Source organism: Dermacentor variabilis, chromosome 8 (assembly GCF_050947875.1).
Source record: "Dermacentor variabilis isolate Ectoservices chromosome 8, ASM5094787v1, whole genome shotgun sequence".
Classification (NCBI taxonomy): domain Eukaryota; kingdom Metazoa; phylum Arthropoda; class Arachnida; order Ixodida; family Ixodidae; genus Dermacentor; species Dermacentor variabilis.
In genome coordinates this window covers 83,850,872-83,875,525 of record NC_134575.1, presented here as the reverse complement: position 1 = coordinate 83,875,525, position 24,654 = coordinate 83,850,872, and the positions used below count along the sequence as shown (strand labels likewise).

General features: G+C 46.4%; 1 protein-coding gene across 1 annotated transcript in view; it reads right to left on the bottom strand.

The window, feature by feature from the left end:
• Window positions 1-24,654, bottom strand: part of LOC142590379 (uncharacterized) — a 223,275-nt gene that overhangs the window by 156,423 nt on the left and 42,198 nt on the right. Inside the window, exon 2 of the mRNA XM_075702469.1 lies at window positions 1,279-1,359. Coding sequence (XP_075558584.1) covers window positions 1,279-1,359 — 81 coding nt within the window. The remainder of the gene's footprint in view (window positions 1-1,278; window positions 1,360-24,654) is intronic.

Here is a 24,654-nt window from a genome sequence, read left to right as displayed (position 1 = left end):
ATTTTCCATTGGCCGGCTGCCTTTATTAATAATACGCCGAGTATCTGGATTGGTGGGAATTTTGTCTTAGGAACGGTTCTGTCGAAAGAAGTTTCTGTGAATTCGGGCCTAGATATCTTTGTAGGCGCAGTTTACATAATCATATGATAATGTTTTTTTATAACTGACGTGTAGACTTGGGGAAAAATACTTGAGTAATTGTTTTCTTTTTCAAGTTTCAATTTTCGACTATTAAATACATCTCGTGGCATAACATATAAGTATGCTTCCTATATTCAATATATTTTGTGTTTCCTTTCTTAAATGCAACAGACATAGTGAAATTACATGCAGTGATTATTGAGCAGAATTATTTATCCTTTACCACGTACTTGAAGAAGGGTTATCGAGATAAACCTTCTTGTTCATCGCAAGATTCCCTTGCTTCAAAACAACGCATTATGTTTTGCCAGCGACGACGGCTTCCACCATGAGCCCATTGGACAATAACGTTTACCTTTCTCCGTCTTAATTGCATGAACAGTGTAGAGCGTGATTCCGACAGTTCAGGAGGATTACCTGAACATTTGGATATTATCTGGAGGGCAAATCGCAACATCCAGGAATAGCAATATACAAAATTTACCAAGTAAATTTTACAAATTGCCAGCTTTCAATCGATTGCTAAATCGAAGTTAACACACGCCACATCGTGACTGCTTTTCGGTAATTGTATAAGATTCGCAGCGCTTCCAAGATATCTCTCCTCAAAAAGTGCTACGAAATACTTTGGCGCTTCAGTTCGCAGTTTGGCAAGAGTCCCTTTTCTAGCAGTTCTGGACGACTTAGCTGAGATTTCAAGAGATTTTGGGGACGAATATTTCATGAGTGCGCTAATCTAAGGATTCCGCTTACCAGACGTGGCGTCACTAATTGCCGGCTTCAATTTTGAATTTCGAAAATGCACCCCGATTGAACAATTAGATCGTTAGTAAATTCCTTTAATTATAGCCACCTTCACCTGGCGATTTATCAGCCAAATTATGGCCACCACTACAAGCAAAACCCGCTTAATGGCTCTGTATGTAGGTATATATTCCAATTTTATATATAAAACAGAACGTCAATTAGAAGTAAACGAAAAAACTCCCCCGGTATATATATATATATATATATATATATATATATATATATATATATATATATATATATATATATATATATATATATATAGTTACGGCCCATTCAATTTTGAGGTTCACATAGCAAAAGGTGCGGCGCTCGTATAGCGCGACTTACACTTTTCCTTGAAATTTGAAGACGCGTTTTGGATGAGTTGAAACAGTGGGGATGACTCCGCCGGCGTGGATGATGACTTGGCTGCAAATAAACGAAAAGAACAAGTGATACGTTTAAGGCGCTGGCTCTCTGTAATTCTTGTGAAAGTTCATTATGTATTCCTCAGCTACACTCTCGTTTCAACCCACAATGAGCAGCCCCCTCAGCCACCCTATAGACAAACTGGACAAGCGCCCAATAACGTATGAACCCCATGCAAGCGATCTTGGGCGCGACAGCGACAAGCGACGTCGCTTGTCGCGTTCGCTGTTGCGTTCGCTCGTCGCCTACAAGTCGAACTCCGTGCGAGCGATGACTTCGAGCGACATCTCTTCAGTGTTGCCGGTATGAGGGCAGGAATATAGGCTCTGAAGCTAGCGTGACGCGTGCTTTATCAACTTAAGTTGACGTGTTTTAGTGTAAAAAGCTGCATAAAATATTTCTGCAGGTCTTCCAGTAGGTTCTTATCCTTGCACCATAAAAATTCGATCGTTTGCTCGTTCCGTGCCACAATTGGCAGTGCTTGAGCGATGTACATCCAGTTCCGGTTTCGCGCTATTGGCTAATCGCTCATGGCAGTTTCGGGCGACGAGCGACGAATTCTAGATTTGCGGAACCGAGCGTTCACGCGACAAGACCGAGCGATCTGTTCAAGCGACGGCCCGATCTGTCCCTCGAAGCCGTCGGTGGCACAAAATCACGCTCACGGGGTTTAGCCTTAACGGAAAACAACACCCTTGGAGTGTTGTTTCCGTTAGCCTACGTGAACATCAGCGTGATCCGATATGAAGGCGCTGCTGCGGTACTTAAAAGACACGGGACTTTCTGACAAATTGTGACTGTACGCTGTGTGACGTAGGATTGTACGGTGGCACTGCGTAACACTAGGAACGCCTTCACAGACTGCGTGACAGTTCCCCCACACAGAAACAGTTCTGTATCGTGTGTGTGCGCGCGCGCGCGTGTGTGTGTGTGTGTGTGTGTGTGTGTGTGTGTGTGTGTGTGCGTGTGTGTGTGTGTGTGTGTGTGTGTGTGTGTGTGTGTGTGTGCGTGTGTGTGTGTGTGTGTGTGTGTGTGTGTGTGTGTGTGTGTGTGTGTGTGTGTGTGTGTGTGTGTGTGTGTGTGTGTGCGTGTGTGTGTGTGTGTGTGTGTGTGTGTGTGTGTGTGTGTGCGTGTGTGTGTGTGTGTGTGTGTGTGTGTGTGTGTGTGTGCGTGTGTGTGTGTGTGTGTGTGTGTGTGTGTGTGTGTGTGTGTGTGTGTGTGTGTGTGTGTGTGTGTGTGTGTGTGTGTGTGTGTGTGTTTCGTTCTTTTTGTCTCTCTAACCTATCGCATCGCTTTGCCCGTCCCTCGGTACAGAGTAGCCAACCGGAGATAATCTCTAGTTAACCTCCCTGTGTTTCCTTTGCCTCTCTCTCTCTCTCTTTCTCCGCTACACCAGCGCGCTAAAAACGCATGAGTTTGATGAAAACAACTATTTTTGCGTATGCTCTTGCACATAGCGTGCGCAGCCATGAATCCACACACACACACACACACACACACATCATATATATATATATATACATACATATATATATATATATATATATATATATATATATATATATATATATATATATATATATATATATATATATATATATATATATATATATATATATGTATATATATATATATACATATATATACATATATATATATACATACCGCATATATATATATATATATATATATATATATATATATATATATATATATATATATATATATGCGGGTTATTTGGTGAAACAAGCGCCTGTGATGTGCGTCTGGTCATTTCCAATACTAAACTTCAAGCTTGCCTATCTGTGTAAGTACTGGTGTCCGGTTTCCACATCAATTCGGTGCCCGCATTCACAAATAAACACTTACGCTAGCATTCTTTTGTAAGAGCATTCTCCATCGAATTGTCACGCTGGACATATCATTAGCGACAACGGTCGGCCAAGGTGACGGAAAACTTACGAGCGAAAAGCTTTGTAAATTGGGCCCCGGTTCTCTTTGCCTGGTATCAAACCTATATAAAGTTCCTTAGGCGCAGCATATTCGTATTATGACAATAGTTTTCTCAACCTTCTTAAAATACAGACTCGATGCACAAATTTGACTCGAAAAACTTTAGTTCTGAGCGGGGAAAACATTAAGCGGACGATAAGAGAGTCGGGAATTCCAACATACATACATACATACATACATACATACATACATACATACATACATACATACATACATACATACATACATACATACAGCGGGGAGACTGAGGGTGCCGTTTGTGAATTCCACCTTACCGCAATCGATGTCTTTCTTGATTAGGTTTACCTTTAAATCTATACATTTGGGGCACCTGATTGCACTGTTTTATGTGATTGTGCGTGCACTCTACCCTTTTCGTGTTTATTTATTTACTCATTTATTATAGAAAACGTACAGCGTCATGCATGTATTATTCCATGGGAGCAGAGCAGGTGCTAAATAAATATAGAGGATCATGAGTTCTGCCTCGAAATGCAAAATACCAACGTATGTTTTAGGCTAAACACGGAATATTTATTACAGGAATTCACACTGAAACGACCGAATATTCAATTTATTTTATTAGGTCTCATCCAAGCGACCTGCTGTACTATACGTGCAATGAAGTTATCGATAAGCAGAGGGAAAAATAGCTCAGTACGTTGCGAATAACCAAGAACTTTTCCTTAAGAAAGTTGATAATAGTAAACTGTCGCTTTTCTTTGTTAATTATATATTCATGTAGTTATGTACTTATGAGTGTAATGGGGCTCAGTGCTTCTCGTTCAGTCAATTACTACACATCGAAGTTTGGCAGACTCAGACTAAACAAACAAAGAAATTAGCAAACAAAGAAACAACGAGAGTCACGAAACTGACCGTCACGGTGCCTCAGAATCATTTATTGTTTCTCGGTGACGTTCAAGCTGAAGTTTCAAAACAAAAGCAGGAAAAGAAAGGGCCAAGAAACCAGGTCGCTATGAAATACGGAGGATGCTCTGCAATCACGGCTGGTCAGTTTCCCATCGTTTACAAAGGATCCCGCAGTCTTAACAACGGCTATGCATACATGCCATGATTTACGCAGTGACCTTAAGACGCACTCCTGCGCTGCAGCTTCGGAGCTCGCAAAAATTGCGGTGGCAATTTCGCGTCGCAACCATAAAACTGCTCCCTTTCGCATATGCCAACATATGGCTAATACCAACGCCTTATCTGCGGAGCATTAAATCACCCGCCGAAATCACCCGGTCTTCAACGTATACACTTTCCAAGGCCCAACCCTTTCCCCAAGTCGAACAAGTGCCGGACGCTATGTGGTCGCCGAACACGGTTTCCCTAGCACGACGATGCCAACAAACACAAGCCAAACAAGCAAACAGACAAACAAACAAGTTTGCTTTCTCACGAATGTTTTCCAGTGGTGAATTTTTCGGAACCCCCGGCGGGGCCAGTTGTGAAATCCTCGCCGGCTTCCGTGGGCGCCCATGGGCGACGGGAGCAAAATGGCCGCGCGCGAAGGATTTACGTTCTCGCCATTATGTTAATCGCTTGTCGACTGCGTTGTTCTGCGTGTCGGCGCAGCCGATACACAGCCCTTGCCCGCTCGGCGCGTAGAAGCAAGCACGACGAAGTCGGGCTATCATGCTGCGGAAAGCATTGTCGGACTCGCCGCCCAGCCTTTTGCTGTTTTCCCCCTTTTCTCCCTTTCTTCGAAACCGCTCTTTGAGATTTACGTCGTCGGGTTGTTAGGCAAGATGGAGCAGCTTGAGAGGAACGTATACACCTCATGAATGTTTGCTTAGCGACGTGTACGAAACGGCTACGACCGCGCGTGCGTGTCGTGCAATGTACGCCGCGCGTTCGGGTAGACCACCCAAGTAGCTGTACGCACCGTAGGTGTGTTTAACACCGCACTTTCTCGTAGTTCGCCCTGTGTGTAGACACACACGCACACGCTATACGTCTGTAACCCGCGAGAAAGCCGCTTTGTTGTTCGACGCTGCGTGAATGTGCCGGCGCGGATGACCGCGCTGAACCAGCGGGCCTTCCGTCATCCAGTCCCGGTTAGAGCGAGAGAAGCGTCCGGGGCCGTGCACGTGGTGCGTGGTATACACACGAGGCGTCTCCTCGGGCGCCGAGCAATTAAGCTGCGGCCAACTGGCGCTCACTTAAGCTCGATCTGTCTTCGCTAACTACGTTCCCTCTTCGCGCGTGAATGAGGACATCGCTTGAAATGCCTCGGTGCGTTTTTCCTTTCTTTTTTTTTTAACCACGTGACACGTGCTGTCGCGCTGTGCACAGCGGCTGCCAGAAAGACGAGTGTGTGTGAACGGGACGAACAAATGCTCCGCAGAAGCAACGTCCCGAAAACACACGAGGAGGAAGCGCAAAAGGCCAGGCGAGAGTATACACAGGACATTGCGTATTTCACTGCATATCACTTCTACTAGTATACGCCCTCGTTCGGTTACGGGTGCCTTCGAATCTCACTACAAGCTTTATTCTGTACTCTCGAAAAAAGTCCGACGCATACTTTCTAACCGACGGGTAGAACCTTACTATCAAATAGGCGGAGATTCTCAGTAACTAGCACATATATCGCTCACGGTAAAGATAATATGTTCATATAACTGTTTTCCAGGTGTACGATTGCTCTGTTCGTAATTTCATGGGGCGTGGTGGCTTTCTTACCGGCATTTAGTATCTTATAAGAAAGTAAATGGGAAACCTTTACGCCACATAACTACCCCTGTATTACCTATATTGCCCTGTATTACCTGAGCTCGCCATCGAATAACCACACGCTATAGTAGCGTCGCATGTTCTCGCTCGTGGTGTATACCTTATGCGTGTCACTAAATAATTCATTCATTCATTCATTCATTGACCTATCACGGTGACTCAGTGTCTACGACGCTGCGTTGCTGAGCATCAGGCACGACGCGGGTTAGATTCTTGTTCACCGCAGCCGCGTTGCCATGTGAACTCAATGCAAAGGGATCGTGTTCCGTTGTGCTCAGCGTTGGACGCATGCTAAAGGACCTAGCTGCTGGTCAGCATTCACCCAGAGCCCACACTATGAAGGTTCTTATGTAGCCGCTCTGTGCAGCTTTTGAACGTCAAAACCCATCAAAGAACCGACCCACCTAATTCTGTGACGTTTCCTTGGTTTCCCACATGCGTAAACCGGTCGGCTCTCTGCGGGTCGGAAAAGGTTGGACGAATCACGGGAATATCTGAGCTAAGTGTGCGTCACTTTATTCCTACGTTTTCCGGGGAGCCTTCGTCTATATACGAACGTCTTGGACGGCGGCGTCTGAGCATGCGTGCGTTCGAGCTAAAGCTCCCTATAACATTTCCGTTTTCCTAATATGCTTGCTGCACAGAGCGCGAGTAGAGAATGCATGGGGAAAGACGTCTATCAAGAGGACAACTTTTAGTAAAGAGTTTATTGTCACGGTGCTTCGTCGTGGAGGCGCGACGAACTATCCAAGACGATTTTAAAAGAAGCTGGGCCACTTATATCCCGGCATTTGCGGTGGGAGAAAACGATTCAGGAAACTCGCATATAAGGCGGTGGTGGGTGATGTCCGTGTAGGTGATATTGTAATAACATTTTGAGCATGTCATCACTCTGTCTTGTGCCCCTGGAAACGCAACCTCATCAATGAAGTCGGAGGCGAAACTGTGACCGTTCACTGAATCGGGATGCTAGCTACAACCGCGCTAATGTGGTCTGGCCTCGTGTTTACCAACAGCGCTGTTCCTGCTGCATCGACTGCGTCCGTCGTATATCATAAAAGCCAGTGACACCACACTACTGAAAAAGTAATGCAAGGAGAAACAACTGCTCGCAAAAATACGCGCGTTATTTACATGTGCCCTAGCCCCGTCTTGCATCCAGAGCTACCTATACCTGAAAACTTCGTAGGCATTCCTAATCTCACAGACGTTTGACAAAAAAAAAATTCAGGCACACTTTTTTTCTGCACAAAGTTGCTCTTTAAGTCCCTAATTCTGCCCGTCTGGTTTCTGTGCGCTAATAACGTATTTCTTGAGGTGATGCTTGTCGTATATAGCATATGTGTCAGGTTGTACGCTGTTATTTGCTTACATACAGGCTGTTTCAATGAATTAACACTTTCAAATTAAAAAAAAAACTGCTTGCGACAGCTAACACGATTCTAGAACATGAACTGGTTTACTGGAAGACGCGGAAATTACTTGAGCGAAAATCTGGAATCCATAAACGACTCATTAACAAAACTCATTAATTAAGTTATTAACTAATTACATTATGTCCCATACCTTAATTTATGAATTATAGCCATGGAGTTCGCAAGGCGGATCTACTTGGAACGAATTCTCAGGATGACACCAGTTTCGAGATATCAGTTGCCGAACTTTGCGGAGAAATGCACCGGCGTCCAAGTTAATTTGGTGCTTCAATGCATAAAACGACGCTTTGTTAAGAAAGTAAGTGGAACAACAGTGCATTTCTGCCGCGAGTTTGACGGCGCATATCTTGTAGATGGTGTATATATATATATTCTTCAAGTGGGGGGACGTGTCTGTAGACTCACCCGCTAGAATTCGTAAATTGCAACATGTGCCATATAGTAAACATTCAAAAATTTAATTAGTGAGTTATTGTTATTTGCCGATTATGCACTTCGCTTTATTGTGCAAGTAATGTCCGCCTCTTCGAGTAGACCAGCTCACGGGCTAGAATTATGCTATTTGCCACCAGTGATATTAAAAAAAAAAGAAAAACCGAAAGTGTTCGCTGAAACACCTGTACATGGCCCAAAACATAAAGGATTATCATAAGGAATACCATATAGCAAAACATAAAGGAAAATCAGTAATAAGACACAGTTAACTAATATGTTGCGTTGAATTATTCCGTTCGATCCTTTATTCATACCTCTGTCCGCCAACTCCTCTACTCCTAATCTCATACCCTACTCCTCACGTAGTGTTCAACTGGAAATCTGTGACGGCGTATGTGTGCGAATGAACAGCCTAAATGTTCAAAGATTCATACATTTTCTTAATGGGCCATTCATGCCAGCTGTACACACGGCCGGTCCTAAGGCAGTGAGGCTTTTTTTATTACAGACGCGCATGCACCAATACCAAGGAGTGGCCGAGTAGTAACATTAAGTGACTAAGACTACTAAAAAGAAAAGCTGCAGCCGACGCTGTTCCGTGCATCTGCAACTAGGGAAAAACGCACCGTATTTACGGCGAGAAATAAGCGACGCCCGCATAATGACCGCCCTTAGTTGCGAGGTGCCGACAGCGCCGTATCTGGTTCCGCGAAGTGCTCCGTGCTTCCCACTGAGGGCGTCTATGTCCGGCAGTGCGAGCACGCCTCGCGGCCAGATCCGCAATCGACGAATGCGCGCACCTCGCCTCACCGTAGTCGACGAGGCAGGCCGGCGAGACGGAGTGGCGTCACGCTCATTTGCACGTTTTCGTACGCAAACTGACCGTAAGAGCATGGCGATGCTCCTGCAGCGATTGGTGCTAATGATACAGCTGTCTCTTCCGAAACTCACGGTATGCGCCACAGCCGTAGTATAGCGCAGCCTACCTGTTGCTAAGCTATGAGGAATAAGGGAAACCGATGTCTAATTTATTGTTAGAGCCATATGAAGCCAACAGATGAGGAAGACAACGAAAGAATACGGGAAATCATTTGTCGATTTATTGAAGAGCAGAAATGATGAGCTAATGGAAAATGAAAGCCTACGAAATAACCCAGAACTCATCTGGTAGTTGTCTAAGTATGCGCAATCATTGCGCCACTTGCTTATCTCTACGCAGTCCGTTGTCATTATCAATGTTATGGAACTTGATCCGACCAGTGTAAACCCTTATCAGCAGTGATCGGTCGCTCGCTTATCATGCTCGTTATCGAACATGATGAGGGACGTTTAATCAAGATATAGTTGATTAGAGTACTCAAACCCACGACCATTGGTGTTAATGAAGGTGAAATTAATTAGCTACAGTTAATTACGATAGAGCTACCTAGAGCGCCGAGCCCTCGACTGTTAGCGGGAGTCGAAAGCATGGCCTTTGGTGTTAATTAAGGTGAATTAATGTTAATTAAGCGAAGCTTTTGCAAAACCACAACTACATTTACTGAGAAGGGTATGCAATACTGTACTGATGGTTCGGATGCTTGTTTGGAGCTTGTTCTTTACTGAAACGTACGCTGTTCTGTGTGTTGTATGGGTGATTTCAATCAATGTCTGCACTGTTCGCTTCACTTTGCTGAGCGCTTGTAGCCTCAAGCTTTACGTGAGTAGGGGCCATTGAATATTTTGCTTGCTTAGGAGGGCATGAGCCATCGCTTAAGGGGGTATGAGCGATTCATTGCGTTACCTGACGGACAAATTTTTCGATGGGTAGGCGTATGAATGCTTAGGCATTTAATATAACTCGCCGCTGGTGGACGCCGAACCCACAACATCCGCGTCACGCATGCTTTGCACTAGCGATTGCGATACGGCGGTGGCTGTTTCCACGTCCGCATTCTTGGGTATATTTTTTTGTGTGTGCGCAATATCTTACCGGCGAGTGTAAGCCAGGGCGGCTGATCATGTTTCTTTGTTCATATGGCGTCGCGTAGCAGTAGAATATTTCAGGAGCCATGCATATGAACAATAAACGTATGAAGGCTTATTGGGCACGTAGCCAACATAACTAAATTTCAAGATTCAGTGACCGTCTCAAACAGCTGCGGCGGAATTCGCCGCATGTATCGTAATCGGCTATTTTTCTTTACCGAAGTATAGTGGCCGAAACAGAAAACTGCTACAGTCAATATCCGGGAATTGATTCCGGGTCTTCGACAACGCGTGAGCCGTCGCGCCGCAGCTACCACCGCGTGGCCATCGTTATCTTCTCCGCGCCATCGTTTCTTTGTCAGTCACTTCCCTACCATCTGTTCTTAGTAACATTATTCCGTTGTGGCTCAGCGTGCAAGCACTTACGACGCGCGAACAATTTGCAAAGCGCTTTCACACAGCGCTCGCGGGGTCAAGCTTCGCCAGCGCACTGCGGGTTCAACGCCCTTTCGCCGACGGCTTCCCCTCGCGACGCTCGAGGAAACACGGCACCGCCGCTCCGTTCGCGTTAGCGCGCGCAACGAGCCACCGGTAACGCCAACAGCACCAACACTACCACCCCGCTCGTTACGGCTTGTTTGCGCTTCGCCTGTCGACGCCGCCTCCCTTCCCGTCTCCGGGCGCAGACGCTCGAAACAACGCGAGTGAGCGCACCGACGTTACACCCGCGCAAGAAAGCGCACGCCGGATGAAAACACATCAAAACGAAATAACAAACACCGAGCGAGCGGCCTGTCGAGTCGAGTGTGCGTGTGTACACACGCGTTACCGACTGCCCTCCCCTCTCCCACACGCAGGGAGACGAGCGCGCCGAGCGTGGTGTCTGCACGCGCGTGCCCGATGGGTAATGCCGATGTCGATGCCGAAGAAGGGCGCGCGCGCGCTCTTCCACCTCCTCGAAGCGGACGCAGCTCGCGCCCCCTCGAAGGTAGCGCGCCCTCGCCTCCTACACGGCGTGGCCGGGGAATCGGCGGCGACCATCAAACAAGCCGTGAAGAACATCCGCGCGCGAGCGCCGAGCGGAGATGGCGCGTGCGGATTTATGGCCCGACGCCACCCTGCGTTCGACGCCTGTGTGTGCGCCTGCGCATATAACCCGCATCGCTGCGCGCATTGCTCGCACCTGAGGGAGTAGAAACAGAAGGACACGCGGAGGCGTTGGTGGCCAAGATGGCGGCGACATAGGCAGGGTCAAAGTGCGCGTGCGGGTGTGCCTACGTGTGTGTATACATTCCTCTCGACAGCGCATACGTTAATAGTGCTGTTCATATCGGTAAGCAGCCGCACCACGTGCAAAGATGTAGAGCAAGCGATATGGATATTCGAGGAGAAATTAAAACTTTACGATTTTCTGTATAGCAGGCTCGGGAATTGAAAAATATTTCGTAGGCACGAATTCATTCGTTCTGTCATTCATTCATTCACAAAGATGCCACAGAGGTTATCCGACACGATGTTATATAGCGGGATAAATAAACAGAATGATTACGAAGCACAGAAAACACATACCCTCGGCGGAAGTGCGAACACACACTAACCCCCGTATCATCATCGTCAGCCTGTTTACGCCGGCCCACTGCAAGGCAAAGGCCTCTCCGATACTTCTCCAACTACCTCGGTCATGTACTAATTGTTGCCATGTTGTCCCTGCAAACTTCTCCATCTCATCCGCCCACCTAACTTTCTGCCGCCTCCTGCTACGCTTCCCTTCGAATCCAGTCCGTAACCCTTAATGACAACCGGTTATCTTCCCTCCTCATTACATGTCCTGCCCATGCGCATTTCTTTTTCTTGATTTGAACTGAAAAGAAAAAGAAATGGGCATGGGTCCCGTATTATGGAGGCGTCTTAACTTCAAGCCCACGCTTGACTTGATTTAAATGACGCCTGTCGTGAACGCACTGAAGGAAACGCAATGAGCGTCGCCTTGGGCGCGTTCCCACCAGGCGTCGTTTATATCAAGTCAAGTGTGGACTTCAAGTTAAGATGTATTTCTGAATACGAGCGTAAATCTTCATGGTTGTGTCTCTGGCCCCAAGCGCCACTGTTCCTACTCTTGCTATATGTGTTTTGCTTGATGCCTAGGACTGCACGAAATACCTGCACAGCTAGACAGAATTTCAGTTCTAGAAATCTAAATCTAGCTGTTCAGAAAGTTAGTGCAGAAAGCTGGACTACTTGAAATCGCAACATATTAAGAAACATTCCATACTGGACTGTGTGACAAATTGTGACCGACCACTGAGTGGGGTTGACGGCATTAGGATGATGTTCACACGGAATATATGAATATGTGGCGCTTTCAGAGACTCTGTGACGGCGCGCGAAAGTTTTAAACTGTTCTCTTCTCTCTCTCTCTCTCTCTCTCTCTCTCTCTCCTTTCGCAAAGCCTTCGCTCGTGCTCGTGTGCCAGCCGTAAATATGGGTGGTTAATCTCCATGTCTTTGATTTGCTTTTATCGCTCTCTCACACTCTCCTACGCTTTGTGGGGAAACACGAAGGAAGGCAAGAAGGTAGAAAGCATCAGGACAGAAGGATCGTTCGTTTAGTGTCACTGATTACTAAGTCCAATTCAAAGGATACTAAGGAGGAAAATTATTTACGGTGTAGTACCATATTACCGTTTGACGGTGCCCCCAAAATCCGCTCGCAACTTAAGGAGAGGCTCGGTAAGTCCGAAATGGCGCAAAAAGAAAAGCCAGGTGGCAACGCCGCATCGAAGTTCCCGAACCCTCCAGCCGTGCAGTCATAGACTTTTTGGATAGCGTCGAGTCGGGCTTCAAATAAAGCTTTCTTCTGTAATCGTCGACCAGATTTATTCTAAGTGAGACAAAGACTCACCTCAGGAAATTCCGAGAACTGTTGCCGTGCCACAACGCCTGCTATTCGAGAAAGCGCTTTGCGATCCGCGATGTCACACTGACATAACGATGTCGGGGATTTAGCGCAAAATTAAAAAAAAATTAACCTTGATTTTTCTCTCATATTCAACCCTTCGCTGTAAGGTTAGGTAAAATACTGTTTTGAACGATCACTCCACTCTATGAGCCTACACTGATTGAGTGTTCCTCTTTAGCACCAAATTCCATGTCTGCGCTGTCGAAGAAACTACAGAGCACCTTCTGCGCTCCTGCCCGTACCTTCAAAAGTGAAAAGCTTGACCTCATCGCAGTCCTAAACCAGCTAGACGGAAGAACTCACTCTTCAAAGAAGATCTTGGGACCATGCTCTCGCATATCACAGCTGCAGAATGCTGCAAAAGAACTGCGACGGTTTCTGTATAGGCTACCGGAGTGAGCGACCGTCCGTGATACCGAGCAGATGACTTCCCCCACGCGTTGTCGACTTTCTCTTCTCTCAGACTTTTCCTCCCCTTTCCCCTTCTCCCAATGAAGGACACCCATTCGGACTCAGCCCTGGTTCTTTCATCTATCCTCCTCTCTTCTTCTCTCCCTCTTTAGGGTCTTCTCAAGACGTCCACGTAGTGTAGGGTGCATACACTAGACAGTGCGGTATAATTCCCTCTCTTCCAACAAAGCAGATGACGAAACGGCATCGTTGTCCCGCGCAAACTTGTTGGCGAGAGAGGGCGAGAGAGAGGGGAAATGAGAGGAGGAGGAGGCGAGGGGAGAAGCGACGCTCGATTCGCGCATCAGCCACCCGCCGTCTCCGGCGCCTAACCTAGAATTAAACTCGAGCAGCCGAGGGTGCCGCCGCGGAGAGAACGAGCCGGTCCCCGCGCGAGCGAGCTGCACCGGCGGACGTTTTGTTTGACTTGGCCACGGCACGGCCCGCTTCTGACTGCAGGCGCAACGAGCTGCTGTTGCTGCTGTAGCTGCCGATGCTGCCGCTGCCGATGCTGCTCGCCGAAGCAGCCCAGCGCGCGAGAAATAATGCCGTTCTCTCTTTCTCTCTGTGTAGCCGAGGTCGAGGCCATTCGGTGCGCCGTCTGTACAATTACAGGAAGGGAAAATGCGGTGTCAACGTGATTGCGGCGTGCTGCTCGGACGTGCAGCTGGCTGTATCAAGCGCCAGATTGAGCCCCGAGACGGTGATGAGAAATCTCGAGGTTATCGCGGAATTGCGGTCATTGAATACCGCTTTAATAGCCACGGGATAAGGAGGCCGGCTGTCGCGTTCTGTGATTGATAACTGTAGATGCACTGATAGTTTCTCGCGGTGTACGAATGGCTGCATGAATAGTGGCATCGCGTTATCACTGAACGCCAATTGTGACTGGCTATTGGTTGTTTCTCACTGCAAGTTAGGCGTTGCCGATGGCGTGCCGTTTATCATTGCATATGAACGGACGTTTGCTAACGATTTGTTTGAGACTGTCGAGCGTCCTGTGCATCCTGCTTCTCTCGCTGTGTAGAACTTTGTGTGTCCAAGCGCTGCTTCGCCAATTGAAAAAGAACTGCACGGCCCGTACCATTATACTGTGTGATTGAGGTGTTTATGGGAACACAGAGGTTTCTTTTTTTTTTCTGCAGAAATCCATATGATCATATCGAATCATGAGTAGACGGCCATCAGCCATTTCATGCTGAGTACGCCGGTTCTTTCGAGATATACAAAACACACGTGGCACACAAGTTTCCATTTTTCCTTTTTTGCAGACCGGTCATTGTAGTTGGTTATGAGCATCATTATCATCGTCTTCCTTCTGCAATGCAAGGCCCCTTGCCGGTGACGAACTTCAATTTTCCTGATTTGCATAGGTCGGCTGTACTCTCAATCCCCAAATTTCCAAACATCTCCTATATGCTGTGGTACGCTTTCTATAAATACGATAGATTACCGGTTTTATACTCTTTGCATTCCACGAATAGTGCAGTTCGACCGCTTCTACATATGGCACATTCAAACGGTCACTTTCTAGAGCGCTAGAGCACTCTCGAGGGACGATTTGAATGCAGCTGGTGGAAATCGAACGCTTGGAACACATTCGCTTGGCTCGTGAGCACCGCTGTCCAGCGTAGATAGCGTTCGGATGCGCTCTCACCTTAATTTGAGCGGGAAGCGCGACTTAGTTCCGAGACATTTCTGATCACGTGGCTCCTCCGATTGCTCTAGCAGCAGCTCGGCTCAGGCATGGCACGTCTGGTTCCCATGTCCCGAGGCCTCCTCATCGGTGCAAAGCGTGTTGTAGCGCGTAACCAGTCCGATGTGCCAGTGACGTCGCTAGGATATGAGCGCCCGTTTGCTCTCTAATCCACGTTAATCGTCTTAATGTTAAACGTATCATTGTGCGTTCGGTATTGGTTTTTTAAACTTGAACGCGATGGAGAGTGACCATTCTTTGCTTGTTCTTATTTCATGTTAACTATCTCAGGATCAAGGTCGTTTGTCATTGTACATGCTGTATACTGTTTGTAACTGCTTGCTTGCCATTATATACGAACAAGCATCTCGTTAAAGGCTCTTTGTCATAAGTCGTGACGTCTACGTTGGAGGGCCGAGATTATTGGTTGACTGCGACACTTCGGCGTGATCCTTCTTTTTTTCTGCCATTTAGCGCCTGCATAGTGCTCACTCCGATGTTGTACTATCTCTCCTCCTTTACCTTTTATCTTTTTCTTCTTGCTCTCTCTCAGTCAGGGTAACAAACCGGATATTCCGGTCATACTTTCCCGCCTTTCCATTTATTCAACTCTCTCTCTCTCTCTTGGTTGCTCAGTATTGCACACGGCAAGTCTGTGACCACTGACGCTCGTATTTGCTCCTTATACACTTGTAAGAAGTTTGCACCCTTTGGGGCTTATCTTGTCCCACACCAATAATCATCATCTATCTTGCCCGCATTTCCTTTCTTTAAAGCTACGAGACCGGTACTTTCAGGTCACGAACGGCATGCGCGTTATCGGAGTGACGCAGCATTCTCAACAGGAAGGTAGCGAGCGCAGATTTTTCAAGAAAAAAAAACGCAAGCGAGGCAGTGACGAATATTGTTGTGGGCCGGGATAAGCCCTGGACCGCTTATCGCGTCCCACAAGAATAATGCGCAACAATAATGTAATAACAATGTGCAGCAATAATGGCGCAAAGCAGTGCATGACTTGCTTCGCTATGTCAACAAAGTGATCCTTTCAGTGTGCAGGAGCGCTTCTCAATACAGTCCCGCATTTTGATCCGCATTAGTTTACGCTGCGGAAGAGTAAAAAAAAATTATACACCTTGGCCCGTATTCACAAAGCGTTCCTACGCTAAAGGCGTTCGTGCTAACCAATGGTGATGTAGGACATATTATCAGCGAAGGCGATCAGCCAATGAAAAACAGCACTTACGAACGAAGAGCTTCGTCAATTAGGCCCGTTGTTTACAACAGCTTCACAAGAGAAAACACATCACCCAGTGTGGAAGTTGACTTATTTTGCGGCTTTTGTCTGCCGCGTCTGGGCAAACGCGAAGCCGCTGCGCGTGGGAGCGGCGCATCTCGTCCGAAAAACCAAATGCGCTGTCAAACGTTGTCGGACTACTTGACGCGTTAAGACATTTGGTGAAGCTCCGCCCACATTGCTTTCCCTTCATTGCCACGTAAAGTTATCCGCGAGCATAGTACCTAGCTCCACATGGTTTGCAGCGTGTAGTATCGAATTTCAGTCGTTGCACCGTTGCCTATTCCAGGCGACAACTTTCTGCGGCAGCGTTCAAAGCTACGGAGCCGAAGCACTCAACTCTTTACGATGCAGCTGCACATTGTCCACGGAATGCAAGCAACTTGAAGGTAGGGAGCGTAAAACTAATCATGCCATCTGTTATTCAGTTTTTTTTTTGGGTTCAACAGTTATTTCGCAACAAATAAGAAGCTCGCTTAGGCAAGTGATATTTCCGTTACTTTCTGTTCCTAGTTTTGGCTTTGTGGTGTCCACGTCTGCTTTTCCTGGTCCAGTAAACGACGAGCATAATGTCGGCACTACTTGGCGCAGTAACACAAAAGCAGCAACTCCGCACCAGCGAGTGCGCGCGCGTATATAGCTCTGCCTGTGCTGCCACAGAAGGTGGTCCTCGGCTATAGAAGTCTGGCGAACACTTTCTTCGAACGCGCTGTGCTTTGCACAGCCGTGCCTGAACTGCACGTGATCGCCACACTTATAAGATGTAATTCACAACTCCCTATTTGGTTACATTATCGTGGCATTGTTTCAACTATGCGCGTGATAGGGGTCACCTGTGCGATTTGTTCACCCCGTGTTATATTATAAATAATGCGTTTCCATTGACGGTATCACCTTACTTATAACAAAGATGCAGCAGCCATATTAAATATTACATTACATTGAGAGGCTGTGAATGCCAAAACCACGAATTGATTGGAAGCGGGAGACTCCGGAATCTTTTTTACCAACTGGGGTTTTTAACTGTGCATTCCATTCCCAGTTCATTGTCGTTCTTCGATTTAGCCAGCGTCGGATTACTGTCTGCATTAGAACTGTTAAAAAAATTATATTATGGGGTTTTACGTGCCAAAACCACATTCTGATTATGAGGCACGCCGTAGTGGAGGACTCCGGAAATTTCGACCACCTGGGCTTCCTTAACGTGCACCTAAATCTTAGCACACGGGTATTTTCGCATTTAGCCCCCATCGAAATGCGGCCGCCGTGGCCGGGATTCGATCCCGCGACCTCGTCTCTTAGCAGCCAAACACTAATAGCTACTGAGCAATCACGCCGGGTGCATTAGAACTGTGTGCCACTCTCAAGGTTTTCAGCGATTCCTGGCTTTTCCTTGGAGAATATATTCGGTATGATGCTCGGAACTTGAAGTGTGCTCCAAGGATCTGTTGATATGCACAGCTTTCGTACGTACTGCAACTATTTCTTTGAAAAAAACAAAATGACAGGGCCGACTTTTCAAGACTCCGAGCACCGTTGCGTTACGAAACGATGTGAGAACCCGATGAGATAGAAAACCGCATCACTTGGTACAGCGGTAAAACATATATATATATATATATATATATATATATATATATATATATATATATATATATATATATATATATATATATATATATATATATAGACTGCAATGACAGTCTGTTGCTGTTTCACTGCGATATCTGTAGATTCTGCTCTTACAGTCTCCCGTCGACTTAAAGGAACGCTAAAAGAAAAAAAGAAATATACGTTGAGGTTCGTTAGTAAATTACGGTTTTACAATAGCAAAAAAGAAATTAAAATAAGAAAGTGTCACTCTTGCCGTAGGGACAGGCGTGGCACGACAGAAAGAACGCAACAAAACAAACGAGATGCGTGCGACGACGACACCTTGAAGTTTCCGCACAAGGATGCCGCCGCGTGGTGGATATCAATGGCGTCTCTTACTGGCTACTTAACGGTTTACTGCTAAGTAAGCAGGTCATTACACACTAAAGAAACCACGCGCTCAAGCTAGCTACTTTTGATAACCCCTCTTGCGCTGCCACGACTTAAGGACGACAAAAGTACGCCATAACTCACGCGCACGCCGTCACATTCAAGCACCGGCGTTGCTGTTATACGGCGCGAACTTGAAAGAAGGCGAAAGTATCGCTTTGGATGTTTGTCAAGTGTCATTAACGTTTTCTCACAACATGAACGAAAATAGGTTTTATTTAACAATCTTCTGCAGCGTTCCACCACTCGTCTTTCAGCAGGCAAGAAGACTGAGAAGAAGCCGTCATGAGCGGTGACCTTCAAGTCCTGCTTCGGGCTGTCCAAAGGGCCTGCTACAGGGCTGAAGATCGCGGTCTCCGGCCCCGGCGTGGGTGCGGCCCACGACTACGACAACCTGGTCCCTTAGGACCAAACGAAGTTTCTTGTTTGTCTGTCTCTTTTGCTATTATCTTAATTGATTTAGCGTTGGTATTCAGTGTCTCACTGCGTATATAGCGGGCAAGAATAACTTACGGACGGAGCGCTTTGTGCTAAATGACGCCGAAGGTGTTGATGCGCCAGACTAGACTCTGAAATAATCTCGTTGAAGTCGTTTCCGCTATATGCAGCTGTGGCGTCCCTGTGGCGCTCTAAAATTATTCTTGCCGCGCTGATTCAGTTCCTGCGCGCTTTTAAGTATCGAACGGCGCGCGTTTTTTCATTTTTTCTTTTGGTACTCTACGTTCGTGCTCCGCATGAAGCCGACGAAATGCTTCATGCGCACGCAAAGAGAAATGTATGAATCTAATAAGCACGAGAAGTTTAAGGTGCGTCAGAGCGACAGCGCTGGAAAAACAATGCGCTATACAAAGTTTGGGCCATCAGTTTGAGCTGCGAAACTCGTCTCGAATCTCTCAAAGTGCTCTTAACGACCTGAAAGCAATGATTGATTAATCGGATGTCCGGTTGGCAACGTGTATGTTATATATATATATGCATATATATAAAAGAATTCGCGCTGAATCTTTAGCGTGACAGTCAACATAAGTAATTCGCTGACAGAACGCGACGGAAAAGGGCACAATGAAATGAACGTGTTCAATCACACGTCGACGACAGAATAACAGGACGCGTCAAGCTTACTAAAGAAAAGTAAAAATAAAAAAAGAGCAAAAAGATGTTGACGAACGAGGCTGCGCTTACATCTGCAAGCTTTGTGGAGTGCCCGATCGAGTGTCTGACATTCAAATAACGATTGCTCAAGCGAACTTTCGCTTTCTTTATCGTTGTATTCACGGCGTTTACATGAGTGACTATGAAACATCTTGCTCCTCACATACATGCGGTACACAGAATTTAAAATGCATGATATATGCTTTAGCGAATTCAAAGCAAACTCGTTCCGAAGTGCTCGTCATCTTACGCAGCTCAATATAAGTGCTATAGTGCATTCAGCGCATATACTGTATTTGTCTGCATGTTTTAAGGAACACCACTGAGCAAACTGATATACTCTTAAATTCTAACTGGAATAACTGTAAAAACAACGCATTCTCGAGCCCCATTGCAGTTACCAGTAGATTAAATCTGATTCCTGCCAAAGGTCAGTGTCGTGACCCGCATCGAACTCCCAGTTTAGCATAAGAATTTATCATTTCATCCAGTACAACCTATTTATTATTGATAGTCTATGTTGAGCGAGATATTGGGGCCAGTTAGACGGCGACGGCTACACCTAGTAATTCACAGATGTGCCCGAAAGATCTTCCAAATAAGAACAAACACATGCTCCAGTGTGCAAGAAAAATGAAAAGGGGTGCACATACATAAGAACCTTCCGCCTTTCGACACCTGCGTTCAACGCCAAAAACACTGGAAAATAGACTATGGTGACAACATCTGTAAATTTAACATACACACGTAGAGCGGAAATGCTCGCTCAAAATCAAGTGTTTCTGAGCAGTTCATCAAATTCAGATGTTCATGCTGAACAATAAATTACGTCCATCATAGGTGTGAAGCACAGCGCTTGCCAAATACACACTCACAAGGGCCACAGGAACACGTCGGCACAAGCGAATGTGGAAATATACGAACATATGCGCAAATATTGGAAATGAACTACTTCCACAATTACAATTTTTCTCGCGTAATGATAGCTCTAATGTAGCCATTTAGTATGCTAAATACAAAGCTATAGAGAGTTTTCGATTCACTAAGAAACGCTAGTGCAATAATTTATATCTGATCCTTCCATTTCTTTCAGCGATTTATCCGTTTCACCGGCGCGTGTCCCTATAGGGCGCCAGACTGTGTTGACATTCTGGGTATTTCTAAGCAGCCATACACGCTAAGCATGGCAACTTTTGTAAAGCTGCATATTTTTATTGGTAAGAGCGACTCGTTATTGTAAATAAAGACAATATCCGCGCGAGATCGGGTGTTTTCTCGATATTTCTCTAGGTCTGAAGGCAGCATCCATTTTCGACAATGGCTTGAGTCTTGGCTCGAAGCTCTAGCACGAGGGACCATAGACAAGCAGGATTCAAGTACACGGGCACCATTATTCTAAATCGATAAGAGGACGTATACATTTAACATCAGCGCCTGGCGTCTCGCTTCACTAGTTCGAACTCCACATCTAACGTCTTCGTTACCTAATGTTGTCTGCGGCAAACTTCAGTGCGACAGATGCATACTGTAGATCTCACATTACTTTAGACAATTGCATCGGGGCAAATAAATTTTATTTAAGGTGTGTTGCTATTATTCAGGGCTGAATGTGATGGTTGTAGCTACAAAAATTTGAAAAAACGAGTGTTACGAAAATTGTCGTGCATAGAGAAATTACAGCGTGATAAAAAAGGTCTGTTATACTCCCGATTGTCCTTGCGCACCACACAGAAAGGTGTTAAACAAAGTCAATAAATAAATAACTAAATAAATATATAAGACTGACGTGGGCGCTACATCCGCTTCCAATTTAAGGATGTCCCCAGCGCGGCATGCATTATTTCCCGCTTACATATCCTGCCGTTTTACCCATGGAAAACAAGCTCGGCGCGAACAAGGCGGACAATTTCGGCGCTTGAAAAATGGACGCCTTGGCGCACGTAAATAGAATTTTAGATCAAAAAGCGCTTCCCGCGGGCTCTTCTGGCGTTTCGGGCGCCCATCACGCAGCTATAAGCGAGGACTTCGCACGTGTGTACACATCGCCAGATAGCGTGCGCCAAACATTTTACTTCCTTTTTTTTCTTTTTGTTTGTTGCGCGCCCTCGCTTTCTCGTAAAGTGGTTGGGCCTATACCTAACGCCAAAGCTAAGTGGTATAGATGGCGTCACGTGACAACTACATTTGCGAAGACCGCTGTTTTCGGGGCGGTGTGGCGTAGCTCGCGTTCCCAGGCGAAAAACGATGGTGACGGAGGGAGGGGCGGGGGGGGGGACTCAAATTGCTTCGGTCGCTTCTTGGGTGTCAACGCTGTTTTCGGGCAGAACCAGGGCCAAGGGCCGTATTTCTTTTCACTTATACGGGAGCAGCAGACGACGATGCGCGCACCACTCAGCCCTGAGCGGTGCAGACGACACCTTTATGGTTGCTGTGCGGCGATAGCCATTTATTCGCGTTTCTTTCTTCTTTAACCAGTATCTTATCTAAGGTCTGCGCGAGCTGCGCATAGGAACCCCTTTCCCCCCCACAAGAAGTTCCGCCCATGTACTTGCTTATTTTTGAGGCCGTTGCTTTAAAACAAGAATGATGACGCTGTGCATTTAGAACGCTGCATTACAACTGCGCCAACCTTTGGAGCGTGCAATAGAAAGCAATTTTTGTCGTCTGCCAGGTAGGCAGCTGAATAAAACCGACCTCTAAAACTTGCACCACAACAAGACGGCTAAGAGATTAAAAAAGAAAAAAAATGTATGCGCTCTTACGAAGCAAGCGAAACAAGCCGGACAACGCGCCCTGTGCAGATTTCAAGGCGCGTATGCGTACGATTACACATAGAGAATGCAGAATATATTGCGCCAATAACTTTTTTACATACTTTTGCGCGAACACAACTATTTCGGAATAATAAAAGAAGCTATGATCACGCTTGTCGCAGGACGCGCTCCAGCTCTATACATTACGCAAGGGGAGGAATACATCTGCAAGTCAATTCCATGTATGTTCTTAACGCATGTTGAGGCGTTCTTTCTGTCTTCTAACGCTTATGGAGCGTTCTCTTGTTTATTTATTTCAACGTATCTTCTCTTGTCTATAGTACTGCGCCTTTTGGCACGGTCCTAAATAGTGGTACCTTCAATATCGAAGCGTTCCATTTTGTCGCGTTTCATAAACGACAGCAACCTTCCGAGCGCAATACGAAGGCTTCTTTCCTCGTGGAATGGGCGTATTATGTGTCTGGCAAAAGTCAAAATGCGGAAATCTTATACCTGCCGCATTCTAGAGCAACTGAAACAGCGTGCGAGTGCGTCATAAAAGTCGTTTTTTTTTCTTCTTTCATTCAAGCAAGCTATGCATTCTGGACAATTCGAAGCGCCAGTGTAAAACGCCTACAGTCTGCGCACTGCGTGACATCGCCACAGTGGGGAAGCAGCTGCATGACAGACGACGGGCGCCATCACGCAGACGGCGCGTGACGTGACAGCAGACGATGCGAAATAGATGCGAAGGCAAGGCTTCCGCTCTGTGTCGCGCGAGTGGTTGAATCGCTCCCCCCCCTCTCCCCCTTTCCGCTTCTACCTGGAATAGTTAGCGTCATGCTAGTTTCATTTCCAGATGAGAACCAGTCTTTCAGCACGCATGTAGAGAACGTGACAGATGAGCGTTCTCTCGCAAAACACGCGTGACCAACCTTTCTTTCCCAACTCGGGGGCTGGCGCAATTCCAAACTCACCCTAATATAGATATACTGCCGGTGTCTCACATATGGGGTCAGATAACACAAAGAGCGCATGTGCGCTGTGCAATGTATTGGTTCATTCTTTTTCACTGCCTTCGTATTGTTGCTCGATTTGGTTTTTGAAATGAAGTAAAGTAAAAGAAAGGTATTTATGACCCATAATGAACGACAGCTACTGTTTCTTCTTTCATAATTAACAATGGTAGAATAAATTTCGTAAGAGTAGAAGAAACTACGTTAAATGTCAGAACAATCTAGAGCAGAGCTTGCTAAATAGAGTTAGTGAAGTAAGTGAAGTGAAGCTCACATGCACTCTTTGAAATACACGAACATACATACAGAGACAAAACGTGAGGACAATATGCACCACACACTGTCGGCTGGGGCCCGACATGCAGGGGTCTAAATGTGTTCCAAACGCGTACACGAGGCCACAATGGGGTCTGAGACGGGCATTGGCGCACAATCGAGGAAGATGCGCGTCTGAAATAATGCAGGGGCACCAAGATGCGGCAGTAAAAAGCGCACTTCGCCGGACAGAACGCACCAAAAAAATGAGTGTGCTCCTTTTTTTTTCCAGCACTCTCGTTATTGCGACGCAAGTAACGCACAGTACAGTCCCATTGCTCAGACGTTTAGACGGAAGGCATGCCGCCACTGCAGACACCTCGAAGAACGAATTGTTCGAATGTACCTTCTTGCACAAATCGGCGGCGTTATTAGTCAGTAGTAACTTGTGTATTCTTATGTTGCCATCGCAGTCTTTGCTGCCGTAAAGCAAACAAAGAGAGAAGTTTCATTGCTTTTCTTCTTGTTTTTTTTTTAATGCGTCGCCATTAGTTTTCTGGCATTTCCGTCGCTATACAGCGATAATCATTTCTGCGAAATTATCTCCAAGGTGAAAACACCAGGTGTCGCGAAGTCGCGGGTGCACCGCTTGATCGGGGCACGCGACGATATTGAGATATACAGAATCCCTATAGAATGGTGTCGACAGATACAGGAACGAAGTTGTTGGATTGATTGATTGAAAACTTGAATATTCCACCGAACTGGGGTGCCCGCCTCTTAACCTACACGCAGGTAGGGGGAGGGGGGGGGGGTGTTGAGGACGAAGCAGTCCCCGCGCGTTGAGGACGGTGAGTCTTCACTGCCTCAACGGCCAGGCGGATTGCTCGACGCTGGTCGGCTTCAGCCTCGCTCTGGAGCAAGGCCTCCCAGGCTTCTCTACTGTCAATGTTTTCGTTGGCCCCTGGCACATTACATTACATGATCTAGAGTACCTTCTTCCTTAAAAAAATTGCAGAGGGCGTCGTTATAGTCCCTCGTCTGAGTTAGATAGATCTAATATGGTGATGTATAATTGTTG